Source organism: Doryrhamphus excisus, chromosome 14 (genome assembly GCF_030265055.1).
Source record: "Doryrhamphus excisus isolate RoL2022-K1 chromosome 14, RoL_Dexc_1.0, whole genome shotgun sequence".
Taxonomy (NCBI): domain Eukaryota; kingdom Metazoa; phylum Chordata; class Actinopteri; order Syngnathiformes; family Syngnathidae; genus Doryrhamphus; species Doryrhamphus excisus.
Genome location: NC_080479.1, coordinates 2374587 through 2389552, shown reverse-complemented (window position 1 = coordinate 2389552; position 14966 = coordinate 2374587). Strand labels below are relative to the sequence as shown.

Genomic DNA, 14966 nt, shown 5'->3' with positions numbered 1-14966 from the left:
TGGGTGCTTCTCTACACAATCTACCATCTTATCCCTGATGTTTATATGCTATTGGTATGCTATTATTACAGTCATATTGATGTCAAGCAGATTAGGTAATTGTGTTTACTATCATGGTTCATGTCTTCATTATTACTATTGTTACTGGTAAGTTGGACTGATATCATCTCCATGGTGACCCTTAGCCATCATTGACATTGAACTCATGCAGTCCTGTTTGTCACTCTTGTTCTTATGGGAATTGTTGTTGTTGTTTTGGTCTCTCCCTCCCGTTTTTCCTTCTTCTTCTTCTTCTTTTCTGTCCCCTCCTGCTCCAGACCGGAGGCTGAATGGCTGAGAAGATGATACCTCTCTTCTGTGTTCATTTCATATTGAGCCAATGCACACGGACACATGCAGAGGGAGCCCTCTTGTCATCCAGCCTGTGTAGTACTGAGAGACTAACAGACACGTATATGTCCATTTATCATAAAGACCCACCTGCTTTCATCATAGGATCAATTCATATATCCATTATGGTAACAGTGCAGTAGTCAGATAGCAGCTAGTACTGCAGTAGTGTGTTGAGTAAGTGTGATATAAGCGAGTACTTTATTGTAGTAATATATAGTAGTATATAGCGCAGTTCCTATGAAGCACACATGCTTTCCTGCCCACTGATTGGACAAATGAAGAGCAGAGAAGAAAAAGACAAAGATGTTTAGTCCATTATTTTAACCCACTTTAAGCCCCTCCCCCTCCACGCCCCATTGGTCCATCTCTTCCTCCCGAAGCGGAAGCCAAAGCCTCCTTTCTCTCTGCTCACGCTTTGGAGCCCTCCCACAATGGACGTCAGGGGCTCCTTCAGCCTCTGGCCCTCCCCTTCCTCTCCTGCCTGACGCTCGTGCACGGCCCGGAGGCGGGTCCGTGGTGAGCGGGGCATAGCTTCAGCTCTGCAGGCACGCAGCAGCTCCTCCTCATCCTCGCCCGGCCACACCTCCCACTCCCGACGATCCCTTTGGGCCTTGGCGGGAACGTGGAACCGCTCCAAGGCCGAGCGCAACCTCAACGACTCCTCGGTGGGCGGCCGCGAGTACGGCGTGACGCTGGGCGGGACTGGGAAGAGGAGGCTGAGAGAGAGCAGGGTGAACTGCGAGCCGCCATGATGGCGGCAACTTCTCATCTGCTCAAAAAAAACAAGAACACCAAACACTCGTCACAAACACGCCTTCTTCCTCCCGCCATCTTGCTATGTGGGCGGACCCTCATACCACCCAACATGCAGCTCATGTAGACATACACCACACAGACATACATCACGTAGAATCAGGTCACAGCCAGACAACACATAGGAGCAGACCGCATAGAGTGATCTTACATAAAGACCCGCCACATAGAGTTAGGTTACATAGAGACACGCGACATAGAATGAGGTTACATAGAAACACGCCACGTAGAATGAGGTTACATAAAGACACGCCACATAGAGTGAGGTTACATAGAGACACGCCACATAGAGTGAGGTTACATTGAGACACGTCACGTAGAGTGAGGTTACATAGAGACACGCCACATAGAGTGAGGTTACATTGAGACACGTCACGTAGAGTGAGGTTACATAGAGACACGCCACATAGAGTGAGGTTACATAGAGACACGCCACGTAGAGTTAGGTTACATAGAGACACGCGATGTAGAATGAGGTTACATAGAAACACGCCACGTAGAATGAGGTGAGGTAGAGACACGCCACGTAGAATGAGGTGAGGTAGAGACACGCCACATAGAGTGAGGTGAGGTAGAGACACGCCACATAGAATGAGGTTACATAGAAACACGGCACGTAGAGTGAGGTTACATGGAGACACGCCACGTAGAATGAGGTGAGGTAGAGACACGCCACATAGAGTGAGGTTACATAGCGTAATGCCATGTAGAATGAGGTTACACAGAGACACGCCGCGTAGAGGGAGGTTACATAGAAACACGCCACGTAGAGTGAGGTTACATAGAAACGTGCCACGTAGAATGAGGTTACATAGAGTAATGCCATGTAGAATGAGGTGAGGTAGAGACACGCCACATAGAATGAGGTTACACAGAGACACGCCGCGTAGAGTGAGGTTACGTAGAAACACGCCGCGTAGAGTGAGGTTACATAGAGACACGCCACATAGAATGAGGTGAGGTAGAGACACGCCACATAGAATGAGGTTACACAGAGACATTCCACAATAGAGACATTCCGCATAGAAAGAGTTGAGCTAGATAAAGATGTCTAACCTCGAGGGAGTTGGATGTGGTCTGTGGTCCAACATTGGTTGACCTTTTTAAAAGGAGCCCCCCCCCCCTCCCCCACATGATGTCGTCCCTCCAATGGCGTGGCCATTGGCGGGAGTGTGACGCACACCAACAGGCTCTCGTGTGGCCTTCATTAGCAGTGCCTGATTGCTCCGCAGGAAGCACGCGCTCGTTAAGATGTTTGTCTCCAGGAGACCACCGTGTCACCTCTCAAGGTCATCCCATCCATGTCCCCCTCGGCCCCGCCCCTTCTGCCAGAAGCTGTAAAGGGGGTGTGCCCAGCAAATGGGTCATTTGAGTGATTGACATGTCAGGTTGTCATGGCAATGTGTCATCCGTTGGTCGACGGCCGAACGCTGACCTGGCTGACCTTAACACATCCTGACACCCCCCCTGAGCCTCAGCCAAGGTCGTTGTGGGACAATAGGTCCTCCACTGATTGGAGGAAGTGGGCGGAGTCAGTGTAAAAATAGACGCCAAGATGTCACCTTGACAACGAGACTTTTATTTCTACCAAAAAGCAAACATTTCTACAAATGGGAAAGTCAGAGATGTTCCGCTCCTCGGATACGGCGGGCCAGCTGCACGTCGCGAGGGAACAAGGTGACGCGTTTGGCGTGGATGGCGCACAAGTTGGCGTCGGAAAACAACATGACCAGGAAGGCCTCTGCCGCCTGGAAGGAACACCTGGTCAACAAGAACCTTCAAACCTTCACACCGATCACCTTTACCTCCTGCAGGGCCAGCAGAGCAAACACCTGCCACCTGAGAGCACCTCCGCTGAAGTTTTGACACACCTCACGGACCTGGGTGGGGGTGGGGTGGGGTGGGGAAGGGAGGGGAGGAGCCGGTTTATGCTTCACGTGACTTTAGAACAGCAACACAACAGGCTAACGTCTCACCAGGCGGGAGAACGGAACCTTCCTGAGGAGAAGATCGGTGCTCTTCTGGTACTTCCGGATCTCCATCAGGGCCTTCGTCCCCGGACGAAACCGTCGCTTCTTCGGAGACTTCGGCGGCCTCCCTGAGAACATGTTTGTTTTGACCAAGCAAAATCAAGATGGCGTCCCCCCCGGAGCGCATCAGCTCACCAGGCCGAGGCGTGCGCGACGTGGAGGCGACCGACTGGGGCGGCGGCACCGGCGGGCGATGTCTCGGGGTGGCGCCTTTCCTCCGGCTGGATGACGTGTCATGGTGCATGGCGCGTCGGAGAACTGCTGCCGGAGAGGAAGAGATCAAGTGACCGTTTCAACGACGCAAGCCATTCGAAGTTAGACATCATCACTTTCCCCGTCATTCCGTCCACATGAAATCACCCGTTTCTTCAATCCACCTGCGTGTGGCGTCTTTCTCACCTTCGTTCTGTCCTGGTCCCTTGAATTTGTAGGAAGTAAAACCAAAGTAAACCGTCTGCTGCTCCTCTTTGCTAGCACATTTTTTTTTACACCAGCCCCATTCGAACTACGTTCGATTATTAAATTTCTGTTGGAATGAATGTAAACGCGACCGCGGGCGTCAAATGTACCAAATCCAGTACGGATGTTTGGAAAAATGAACTTTGCAGGAAGAAGCGCAGCCTCGACAACACAACAGCATCAGATTCAAACAAGCCCTCGCTGAGCGTTCAACCAATCGGCTGGCGCCAGTGGGCGGGACATCTGTAGCGCTTTAAAAGCCTACAGACATCATTCGAAGGGGCGGGCAGTAACGAAATGGCTTTAGTTTTTCATTGAAGACATCGCTCACCTCACGATGGACATCAAGCGCACCCTGGAGCACACGCGCAAGAATGTTTTAATCGATGAGAAAATAACGCGGGACTGCATGTTGCCATGGCAACCTGATCAGGTTTCACTAGATTGTTGGAAAGATGTCACGTCTTATTTCTTTGCAGTTCGTCTACTGAGTTTGTAGAGTTTGCGAAGTTCATCACAAGACGGTAGAGATTGTATATTTAACAGAAGGAATTCATGTCCATGATGTTCAGGTGAAAAAGGTTAGTGGGTGTCCAAGATGAAGAAAGCGTGCCATCTAGTGGAGCTTGAGGGAATAAAACACTTCTTTTGTTTTGAATCTTTCATTTTTCATACAGACAGCTCTGACAGGGGACAAGGTGAAGTAGAAGGGAAGAGAAGGAAGGAAGGAAGGAAACGTTGGTGATCAGACAGCTAAGGTCAACATGGCCGACGTGGATGTGTTTCTTCTAGATACAATAAAAAAGCAAAGTGAATATTTACATGTCGCTATTTACAACATTAAATAAAAGGAGACCAAAAAAAGTCAGGTGCTGGGATGACCACGCCGACGCCTCTTCAGACACCCTCTGATTGGCTGAGGAGATATTTGTCCTCACGGCTGCGACGCGCCGAGGAAGGTGAAGATGAGGGGTGGCGCTGGTGATGCCCACGGAGGACGGTGTGGTTGCCGTGGTGATGGTGGGCGTGTGAGCGGGCTGGAGGGGGCGGGTCACGCAGGGACCGGGGGACGGCAGAGGACTTGATGTGGACGGTCCGCGTGTCCATGACCTCGCAGTCCACCTGCATCATCATCTCGTAGCCACGGGAGGCGTTGTACAGGCTCTCTGATGGACAGACAACAACATCAGTCGGGCGGAGGAGGACGCCGAGCGACACCATCGCCGTGCTCACCGTTGACTGACATGGCGGGCATGACCAGCGACATCTTGGGCCGGCGGGTCTTGTTGTGGCTGATGGCGGGAAGCAGCAGGTGGTCCTGCGGGGACAAGCAATGTCAGACAGGTCGGCAGCTCGCTGCGAGATGCTGACGACACGAGTCTCTGACCCGTCTGAAGGACACCACGTAGAAGGTGTCCTCGCGGCGGTCAATGGCGTCCAGGAAGTCGCTGTAGGTCACCTCAGGCCCGGGAACAACCTGCAGCTGACTGCACAGAAGACCTGTCAGTGGGGGCCATCCTCTAGCAGGAAGAAAGCAGCACTCCCACCTTTCAATGGAGCCATGGGTCTGGATGGGAAGATACCTCGACACGTTGGTCTTCCTGAGCTGGGCCCGCTGCACGCACACACGCACACACGCACACACAAACACACAAACGTCACACTTGACTCAAGGAAAGAGGCGCCTGTGGTTCAAGAACCCACCTGAGCCATTTTGGCCTTCTTGGCTTTCCCACCAGACTTCTTATGGTTGATCTGATGACGCTGAACCCAACCTCGCAACTCAGCCGCCAGCCTGGAACCACATGGAGCAGAGGAGGAGCATTTGGAAGAATGAAGGAGCAGCATGAAGGAAGAGCGTGAAGGAGGCGCCTGAAGGAGCAGGCTGACCTGAGTGACTCTGAGCGGTTGAACTGCGGACAGTGGGCGGAGTTAAAGTAGCGTTCCAGATCATGAAGGAGGAGTTCCTTGGTGTCGGTGAAGATGCTGCTGGAGTTCCTGAGGACGAAGATCCTGGGTGATGACTCACATCAGGTTAAAGGTCACAGGGCTCTGAAAATAACCTGAATTGAAAGGATTCCGCCGCAAACGTTTTCGCCTCGCCGTCGTCCTCCGCAGGCATTTTGTCTTCCTGTCTGCCAGAAGGTCGGCGGCTCGGTCGGGGCGGTGGCCGCATCTCCAGCAGCCGGCGACTTGTGAAGGACTCGCCGCCATCTCGGAGGCCTGGTGCCAACTTCCTGTCCATGATGCTGCAGGACAGCAAGGAAGAGAATGCTCCTGAGCCCCGCCCACTTCCATCTCTGCTCCTCCAATGGTGATGGCCGTCCTTACCTGACGGGTCCCAAGCTGAAGGTGATGAAAAGAAGAAGAGCCATGACGCACACGGCTCGCCTGCTGCTCGGAGACTCCCCACCCTACATGACACAGAGAGGAGTTAAGGACATGTTAAGGTGTTCCTGAGACAGTCCAGATGTTCTGTGGACCTTCTTCCCAGCCAGTCTCTCCTTCAGCGCCTGGTTCTCCTTCCGGAGTTGCTCATTCTCCTGCTGCGCCCTCCTCAGCTGGACCTCCAGGTTCTGAACGTACTCCTTCTTCTTCTTCCTGGACTGGCATGCTGACTCCCGGTTCTTGATCATCCTCTGCTGACGCTTGAGAACTTTCATCTGAGGTGGGGAGGAGGGGGGGTGGGGGGTGACGGAGGGCGGAGGGCAAGAGGAGACGTGCTGGAATACTCACGTCTACGTCATTGCAGGCTTTGCCGAGCAACGGCGTCGCCGGGATGATAGCTTTGCCAGGGGGCGGGGCCGTGGGTGAGACGGGCTCCACTTTGACGATGGCGGGGGCGGAGGCGAGACAGACCACTGGAGCGATGACCAGGGGACATAATCAGATCACGGCCATGTTGATGGCGTGCATGCGTGCGTGCGTCTCACCAGGTCGCGCATGCTCCATGGCGGGAACGCCCGGCAGGAGAAGCGTCTTGGCGGCCGTCGGTGCCTGGGGGGCGGGCAGAGTGGCCACGCACAGGGGGCGAGGCTGTATGGCAGGTTTGGCACCAACGATGGCGTTGGTCTTCAGCGAGGTCAAGGCAGGAAGTACTGCAGGTCACAGGAAAGGATGCGCCTTCATGTCTATGACATCATCAAGGGGGGCGGAGCATACCGTCCCACCTGCAGCCTGTGTCTGGATGGCGGCCACAATGGCGGGCAGCCGCGTGGTAAACGATGTATGCGTCTCTGCGGCAGTGGTCGCCACGGTGACCTCCATGGCGCCCAGCGGGGGTGACATCACATCTCCAAACATGCAGGGAGGCGTGGGGGGATTTTCGCCTTTCAGCGGGACCTGTGAGACAAACCAGCACGCCGCAGGTGGACGTGGACAAACATGGCCGACTGTCAGTACATACCTGAGGATCGGCCAATGATGGCGAGCAGTCAGCCTCCGGCGATGACGCAGGGGACGGCGGCTCAGCTTTGACCTGGAACACTAAGCACATGACGTGTTGCCATGACAACACCCACACACCAACCCACACCATCACTCACTCATCTCCATTGGCGCCGCCGTGCTTCCCTCACTCCCGGCGCCATCGCCTGGGAGCAGATTATTGGGTGTGTGTTGCCATGGAGATAGGGGGTCCTCGCCATCCAGCGTGAGCACGAGGTCATTGTCGAACTGACAGAAGGAAAAGACGGGACAGGAGGTCACATGATTAGGAACAAGAACACATGACTGCAAAGGTCAAAGGGCAAGCAGCAGCGTCTACGTACGGATGTGTCGTACTTGGACGCCAGGCAAAGGCGGTCATGGTCGTCCTCCAAGCTGTCACAGTGGAACAAGCAAGCATCTGCGGGACATCATGCAGCCAATTGATTAGGTACAGCATATCTGATGTCTGCTCGTGGTATTGACTAGATTAATTAATCTTGAATCAAAGATCACTGCATCTCTGCTACCAGGAGGAGCAGAGTATCGAGGGGGAGGTGCCACCCCCTTAGTCACATGCTCCGAGCAAACCTTCTGTACTTTCCAAACGCCACGGCGTTGGCGATTTAGGTGGCTGGTAAGGTTTTTGATGTGCTCAGCGGCGTTCTCATGGTAGGGCAAAATGTCTTCCTCTTAGAGTGAGCTCAATGGACGCTAGGACAGGCCTCGAACAACACAGGGGAAAGGGGCGCTTGATTTGCTCACCCACACAGCACAGGTATTCGCTCCTCAAGGGAGCAATTTACAATCAGAGCTACTTCTAATGTTATCAGATTTATCTGCATGACGTTATAAATCCAGGCTGCACGGTGGACCAGTGGTTAATGTGCAGCGAGGAGAACCGGGTTCGATTCCCCGCTCGGCCCTCTCTGTGTGGAGTTTGCATGTTCTTCCCTTTTCCTCCACATTCCAACATGTTGGCTTCATTGGCGACTCCAAATTGTCCATAGGTATGAATGTGGGCGGGAATGGTTGTTTGTCTATATGTGCCCTGTGATTGGCTGGCCACCAGTCCAGGGTGGAACCCGCCTCTCGCCCGAAGACAGCTGGGATAGGCTCCAGCATACCCGCGACCCTCGTGAGGATAAACGGTCCAGAAAATGGATGAACATATAATTCCCCGTATGCACCCCTACACACCAGCATACAAACTCTCAGTATTTGGAGTATTTCTAGTACTACTAGTACTCAAAGCCTCCCTACAAGTGGCCATATCCGGGTTTGCAGTGAGGAAGCACGATGTGGACGAAGAAGATCAGCTTTCTGTGACGTCATAATAGAGAGGAACAAGGCCGAGGCTAAACGTCAGATGACGTCACAGTAAAATGAATGTTTCACGTTTCTTGGCTCTTCACAACGTCACAACACATGCGATGCAAGGTGTTTTTGCAAGGTGCTTCTGCTGTACTCACCCCAGTCCTCGCTGGTCAGGAGGTTATCCTCGAAGAACCGACTGTCCAAGTCCGACATTAGATCCGTACTCATCGTCTCGAACGGCTTTGGCGCAGCGTACATATGACTCTTTCATCTCAATTTATTTCAATCTCTCATCCACTTTCATTTCAGCTCTAAAAACGACGTTTTCTGTGCTAGCTCTTAGCTGTGCGTGGAACAAACCAGGAAATGTCGTCTTTTAGCGTATACGCCCCTTTGGCACAAAATAGCCAATGGCAGGCTAAGTAGGCGTGATTCTCGCCTACCAAAACACCAATGGGACGATTTAAACTTGAGGGCGGTGCTTTACGGTATTAATATGGGGTTACGGATGATTTGAGCCAATAGAATCGCTGTCTATGTGATTGACAACAGCAAAACACCAATCATGTTCAACTTGTTGTTTTGGTTTTAATGAATTCGTTAATTCGTGAACATGTACTACATATACAAATTACACCAGAGCACATCACATCACAATACAGTTCACAGTTCCACGTGTCCGAAAGGGATTAGGAAGAAGCCCTCATTCATACCACATTTGTCACTCCCTTTGCGAAGTGTGAGCACATCGGAAAGTGGCCTTAACTATATCGTACGTGAGGGTTCATTTCCATGCAATACCATGTATATGAGTGGAAAGCAGTGAGGACACGGAGCCTCAACTTTTCGTCCAGATTGCGTCTGTATTGAAACTTCATACATTTCAAGAATTACATTCTTCTACAATCAATTGTCACAAATACGTACAAATAACATTCATTCATTCAATACCGTCATTACCTTTCCCAAATTGCATCCACTGTTTTGGTTTAACATTGGTAACATAAACATGTTAATACCATCACTTGACATAAGTGCATAGAATCAGCAATTTGTTAATTTGCTACGACACTGGACATACATATAGAAACAAATAAATCTCACACAAAGTGTGATGTCAACATGTGAACCCCTTTTTCTTCAGCATAGCAATTACAATAAATGGTCGAGAGTGTGTCTGTGTGTGCGCAGGAGCTCAATAAGTATATTCAACGAGCTTGCCTGTAAGACAAGGGTGAGGGCCATCTGAACCCAAAATACCCACGAGACGGCACTAACTAATGTGGCCGGACGCTACTAATAATCTTACCCTATTTCGAAAGTGCTTAACAATACGATATGTTTAAATTACTTCCCTTCACGTATTATGAGTTTACGGAGATTGTATTTGTTACTTTTAACAACAACTGACCTGTAAGGACAGATATGAGTGGACAGCAGTGAGGACACGCAGCAGCAACTTCTTCGTCCAGAAAATGGAAATGGTCTTGTTTCTGCAATGTAACCTTCACAAAGATTTACAGAATGCTGTGAAATTTCTGTGTTTATCAGGAAAATTCCATATTCACAAATCCAGAGTGATGTTATGCAAGCCAAATATTCACCAGTTTTCTTCTGAACTGAAGATATTATGTGAATCACTGAAGCTGATAATCAAAAACAGAAAAACAGTGAAAACCTTCATACATTGGAGAACGTTCTAAAAACAATTCACATGAAGAACAAGCTTAAGTGACATGTTTTCTATTGTTTTTATTTTTGTTGTTCTTATTTTCAAGCAATATCCCTCACACATTCCTTTCTTTGTTATTTACTTTTTCTTATTATGTTATTGTTCTGTAGAATTGTTTTATACTGTTTTGTAATTGAAGTTTGTAATAAAATAAAATAATAAAAAAAAAAAACAATGCAATCTTGGCACAACAGCTCCCGAGACAAAGGTTCCACCTGAGTACTGCCCCCACTGTATAATACTATTAGTTTTCCATTTTCTACCGTATTAAAGTCATCAAAAAAATATATGCGTATATTTGCTTTTTGGGTGTATGACACAAGCAGCAGGTTATGTTTTTAACTTTATGCATACTTTTAGCCATTTGAAAATGGAGCAAGTCGGCCACAACCATAACAACAAATTCCAACGTCTCCATATCTTGTCAGGTGCCCTTGAGCATCAATTACAGCTTGACAACAACATTTCATGCCGTTGATTGGATTTCATCATCCGGTTGCTCAGGGCGGTGTTCACAATGTAGCGGTCATCGGCACGGAATGTGGCGAACAGCATGCCGAGGACGACTGTTTAAACACCAACTCTACTTGAACCACGACTTTTATTGGTCGATTCAAGGACCAAACAAATGCTGGGATTTTTGCCGTTAAGCTCTTCGTTAGAGAACAGCAACTTGTGCAAAAATGACTGAAACATTGAAGAGTTGGACATGTGCATTCAAAAGCTTAGAGAAGGTCACATTAAGGTCGCCTGTGAAGGTTTGAATGCCCTTTAGGCTGCTCCTGAAATTCACCCAAAAGCCGAATATCCCTAACCTTTTGTGAGTAGTGAGTGGGCGAACATGCAAACTCCACACAGATACCCAAGCGGAGATTCCAACCCGGGTGTTCCCATCTCCTGACTGTGTGGCATGCTAACCACTCACCCGCCGTGCGGCCCGGTGTTAGTCATTTCCTCTGTAATTTCTATTAGTGCCATGAAATGTTGGCTGCAAGTTATTTGTATTGATAAATGTGTCCAACCTGTTATTGAAGAGCTTGTAGATCATCATCGACTTCAGGCGATCCAGACCCAGCCACACTCGGCTCCGCACCAACACAACCATGGAAGTCGTGACTTTCTTACTCACTCTCAAAGTGTATGGTTAAGTTATTTTTATGTTTTCTACATCATTTCCGCTTCTGTAGGTTTTTTTTATTATAAATCTCTTTATAATGTGTTTTTTTTGCAGACATTTCACAATCCTTTTGTCATTCATGGCGGATTCTTTTTTCGTATAGATTCTATATAGATATATAGTCTTTCAGTGGCCAATGATTGTAGCACTTCATGTAAGCATTGGTATGCTTCATCCACGTCATGTTCCCTGTACACGCTCCCATCCCTGACATCATGAAGTAGTTGTGCTAATCATGAGCGAATATATTATCAAGTGACGTAGCAAGTGACAATGCTCTGTAATTCTGCTCGGTTTGGTTATTTTAGAATGTGAACTCAAACTGTAGACTGCATCTCTAAAGTCTCATAAACCTTTGCTTTATTGGATTCAGCAGGTCAAAAGTGAAACCTCCACAAAGATGTTTTTTGTCTGACGTCCGTGCAGGTTGTTTTGATCCATCAGGAATAACTCCATGCTTGACTTGGGTGTTCTGCTTATTCAACTTATCAATACATTCTGCTTTCTTCTTGACTGATTCCAATGGTCATACTTTGTAAAATAGCAGCGCCAGTGAAGGACTGTTTTTTTTTACCACAATTGAAATATCCGTATACAGCCGCTCCTCCTCCACCTTTATTCTTCCTGTTTGTGCAACATATCATAACCTGGCAGTTCCAAGTCCACGCCCGGGTCGGAGTTTATCCATGTTCCTGAATGACTTTGAAAGCTTCCTTAAAATGACGTCATTATAATTTGCATCCATACTGTTGATATGGATAATTGATAACTTGTTGCCAATATGAAGGATATTATTGTATTGTTCCGTGTAGTAAAAGAAGTTGATGTCCGGATCAACCTCTTCCTCCAGTTCTAGTTATTCCTGTTTGGGGATCAATGAATTGCGTGTTATCTATTATTCCCCTCCCAATAACACTCTGGCTTCTTCTGGATTGCCATTTCATTTTCTTTACAACTGGATTGGATTTTCTTGACGTAGGTATCTGGCTCTCTCTGCAATGTCAGCGCTAATCTGGGTTAAGTGTTTGTTGAGATATGCATTTGTTCCTTTAAGCATCTTTCCTCGTGGCAATAAGCTGTTGGCAAATCTCTAATCATTGCTGCTGGTTTCCTTTGTCTTTCTGGGTAGAGGGTGACAGGCGCTATGTTTTATTTCTGTGTATTAATACCTTTGTCCTGCAAAAGCTTTACTACTTGCTGCTCAAGTCCTGGACTCCTGGAGTCCCGGTCTTGGTTCCTAAGGCCCGATCCCACCACCCTGGGCATCACTCTTTCTAAACTGGCGAGACAGCCAGTCACCAGGAAAGAAATGTCACAACTGAGAAGAGAACTGACAATTTGGTACAAAGCGCCTGTTTTATGATGACTCCATGGAATAGGACCAAAATACATTTGTGACAGAAGGCAGTGTGGCTGAAGGGCCGAACGTCTGCAGGCAACTCTGGCACATCCAGAAGGTTCCTCCCAAGTTTGGGCTGTAATTCTGCAAACGGACTTGAAGATGTGGTCGGGGTTAAGGGTGTCCTCCAAATACAAGCAGATGTTTATCCATCTGGGAGGTGTATGATTGGCCACACATGCATCTGGACCAGGAAGGACAATGAGTCCAAGCATACAGCCATGGTCACAGAGCGCTATCTTCAGCGTGAAGAGGAAGAAGAAGTCCTAGAAGTGATGACATGCCCCCCCCCCAGAGCCCTGATCTCAACATGGAGTGTGTCCGGGACCAAGAAACAGAAGATTTAAGGAGGCCTGCGTCTACAGAAGATGTGTGCTTAGCTCTCCAAGATGTTTGGAACAACCTACCACCAGAGTCCCTTCAGGAAGCGTGTGCACGAGTACGTGGAAGAAGGTAACGGGTGGTCAATTGATGGCAATGTCTCGTCTGTTCATTCAATGCCTTCTGGCAACTGATGAAAATAAACTATTGACACGTCTTCTTCTCACCTGGCTACAACTGTACCGTCTATGTACACACGGAAGATCATTCCCTTTTCCGGAATGGAATGCATCGTCTTCCTGCCTGCCAGGCCTAGAGTGCCGCCATCATTCATTTGACGGCCTTCATCTGTGTCGTGTCATAGCAGGCCAGAGGTCCTGGCTCACAGCTGCAGCAAGTCCGCGTCACCTTCACAGGTGACAACCGGACGTTTGGTGGCAGCGTGCACCTTCATGTGCGCGTCCAGCGAGCGTTTCTCCTGGTACCGCTTGCCGCATGCGGCGCAGACGTGCGGCTTCTCGCCCGAGTGCGTCAGCATGTGCCGCTTCAGGTCCACCTTCTGCACGAAGCTCTTGGTGCACACGTGGCAGTTGTAGACTTTGTCCTTCCTGTGGAACCTCTCGTGTGTCTCCAATGAGATCTTCTGGCGGAAGCTCTTCCCGCAGAGGCTGCAGATGAACGCCTTTTCTCCCGTGTGGATCTTCATGTGCGAGTCCAAGTTGCCCACCTGCCGAAAGTTCTTACCGCACACCTGGCAGGTGTACGGCTTCTCGCCGGTGTGGATCCTCTTGTGCACGTGCAGATGTTGACTCATGGTGAACTTCTTACCGCACACGTCACACGTGTGGATGCGAGGCCTTCCGCCAGTGTGCTTCTTCAGGTGCCGCTTGAGGACCGCCTTCTCCATGAAGGTCTTGCCACAGTACTCGCAGATGAACGGCCTGTCTCCGGCGTGCACTCGCACGTGGCGCTCCAGCGAGCTCTTCCTGGGAAAGTCTTTGCCGCACTCCTTGCACACCAACGCCTGTTGCGTCCTCGCCTGCACCGCCTCCACCCGGAGGTCACGCTTATGCGGCTTTGCTCCTTTTTGTTCCACGTGGGGTCGAACAGAGGCACGCTTATTCCCGCACAGGTCGCACAAAGGCTCCAGCTCCTCGGAAGGCTTGTCTGTACGCTTCCCACACTCTTGGCAGCGGTGCACCACGTCTTCATGACCTTCTGGAGCATGATGATCAGGCAGAGGTGTCCTGGGTGGAGCCTCTGCAATGGAGGAGAACACCTGCACTGTGATTGGCTACCAACAGTAAATCTAATCAATGAACGAGAAAGAAATAAAGTGGCATTGCTGGGAAGCAGCTTCCCCAACAACAACCAACATGGCTGACCTTTGCAAATAAACTATTGTTACTTGCTAGGAAAGAACACATAATAATACCCCGTCAACGTGTAAGCTAATATTCCTTCACCTGGTCTAGTAGTAGAAACGTAACTGATGTTTTCCTGCTGACCTGCGGCCGCTCCATCAGCCTCGTACTCGGTGAAAATGTGCTCCACGACAGCGGTGAGCCGCTCCAGGACCATCCGCTTCAGCTGCGGCACTTCCAGGTCTCTTCGCTCCTCCAGCAGCCGGACGACGTGCTGCTCGACCACAGAACGCAGAGTCCGCCACTCTTCCGTCGACATTTGCCCGCTGGATTCATCAAACGTTCTCACACAAAAAGCGGAACGTAAACACTCCAGCTTCCGGGGTAGCAGCGTGTCACGTGGTGTCGCGCATGCGCAGCAGTTGACCTGCGACTCCAGAGGCGTGACCGTATTTTCACGACTGAAAGCCATATTCCATGTAAAAGTATTCCTCCTCCGTCTGGATCCAACATGTATGTTACTAAGCACCCGGAT

The 14966-nt window shown here is 49.8% G+C and overlaps 3 protein-coding genes across 5 annotated transcripts; all 3 read right to left on the bottom strand.

Moving 5' to 3' along the window:
- Positions 1–2746: 2746 nt before the first annotated feature.
- LOC131102001 (uncharacterized) lies at positions 2747–3946 on the bottom strand. 2 transcript variants are annotated; one of them, XM_058047457.1, is made up of 5 exons: positions 3636–3946; positions 3372–3497; positions 3183–3304; positions 3012–3086; positions 2747–2954 (listed from the first exon to the last, which is right to left on the bottom strand). In XM_058047457.1, the coding sequence occupies exons 2-5, from the start codon at positions 3478–3480 to the stop codon at positions 2826–2828; spliced, it is 435 nt and encodes a 144-aa protein (XP_057903440.1). In that variant the 5' UTR covers positions 3481–3497; positions 3636–3946; the 3' UTR covers positions 2747–2825. The 2 variants fall into 2 exon arrangements, with proteins under 2 accessions (XP_057903440.1, XP_057903441.1); XM_058047458.1 differs by having other exon boundaries at positions 3372–3494.
- Positions 3947–4235: 289 nt separating this feature from the next.
- LOC131101981 (cyclic AMP-dependent transcription factor ATF-6 beta-like) lies at positions 4236–8819 on the bottom strand. The gene is made up of 16 exons (XM_058047416.1): positions 8594–8819; positions 7466–7542; positions 7241–7370; positions 7102–7181; positions 6872–7037; positions 6629–6799; positions 6432–6556; positions 6179–6358; positions 6027–6109; positions 5759–5944; positions 5586–5693; positions 5400–5490; positions 5243–5310; positions 5083–5182; positions 4929–5013; positions 4236–4861 (listed from the first exon to the last, which is right to left on the bottom strand). The coding sequence occupies exons 1-16, from the start codon at positions 8694–8696 to the stop codon at positions 4593–4595; spliced, it is 2022 nt and encodes a 673-aa protein (XP_057903399.1). The 5' UTR covers positions 8697–8819; the 3' UTR covers positions 4236–4592.
- A 3865-nt stretch (positions 8820–12684) lies between these two features.
- Positions 12685–14903, bottom strand: LOC131101987 (zinc finger protein 32-like). Of its 2 annotated transcripts, none has more exons than XM_058047424.1 (2): positions 14534–14903; positions 12685–14327 (listed from the first exon to the last, which is right to left on the bottom strand). In XM_058047424.1, the coding sequence occupies exons 1-2, from the start codon at positions 14901–14903 to the stop codon at positions 13450–13452; spliced, it is 1248 nt and encodes a 415-aa protein (XP_057903407.1). In that variant the 3' UTR covers positions 12685–13449. The 2 variants fall into 2 exon arrangements, with proteins under 2 accessions (XP_057903407.1, XP_057903408.1); XM_058047425.1 differs by having other exon boundaries at positions 14576–14903.
- Between the last annotated feature and the right edge of the window lie 63 nt (positions 14904–14966).

Excerpts from the sequence above, each read along its gene's own strand:
- LOC131102001 (XM_058047457.1), bottom strand. The coding sequence starts at position 3,480 with ATGCACCATGACACGTCATCCAGCCGGAGGAAAGGCGCCACCCCGAGA. Across the intron at positions 3,305-3,371 it reads GTCGCGCACGCCTCGGCCTG|GGAGGCCGCCGAAGTCTCCG; the intron begins GTGAGCTGATGC and ends ACATGTTCTCAG. Across the intron at positions 2,955-3,011 it reads CTCTGCTGGCCCTGCAGGAG|GCGGCAGAGGCCTTCCTGGT; the intron begins GTAAAGGTGATC and ends TGTTCCTTCCAG.
- LOC131101981 (XM_058047416.1), bottom strand. The coding sequence starts at position 8,696 with ATGTACGCTGCGCCAAAGCCGTTCGAGACGATGAGTACGGATCTAATG. Across the intron at positions 7,371-7,465 it reads CGTCCAAGTACGACACATCC|TTCGACAATGACCTCGTGCT; the intron begins GTACGTAGACGC and ends TCCTTCTGTCAG. Across the intron at positions 5,014-5,082 it reads ACGTGGTGTCCTTCAGACGG|GACCACCTGCTGCTTCCCGC; the intron begins GTCAGAGACTCG and ends TTGTCCCCGCAG.
- LOC131101987 (XM_058047424.1), bottom strand. The coding sequence starts at position 14,903 with ATGGCTTTCAGTCGTGAAAATACGGTCACGCCTCTGGAGTCGCAGGTC. Across the intron at positions 14,328-14,533 it reads CGTTTCTACTACTAGACCAG|AGGCTCCACCCAGGACACCT; the intron begins GTGAAGGAATAT and ends CCTCCATTGCAG.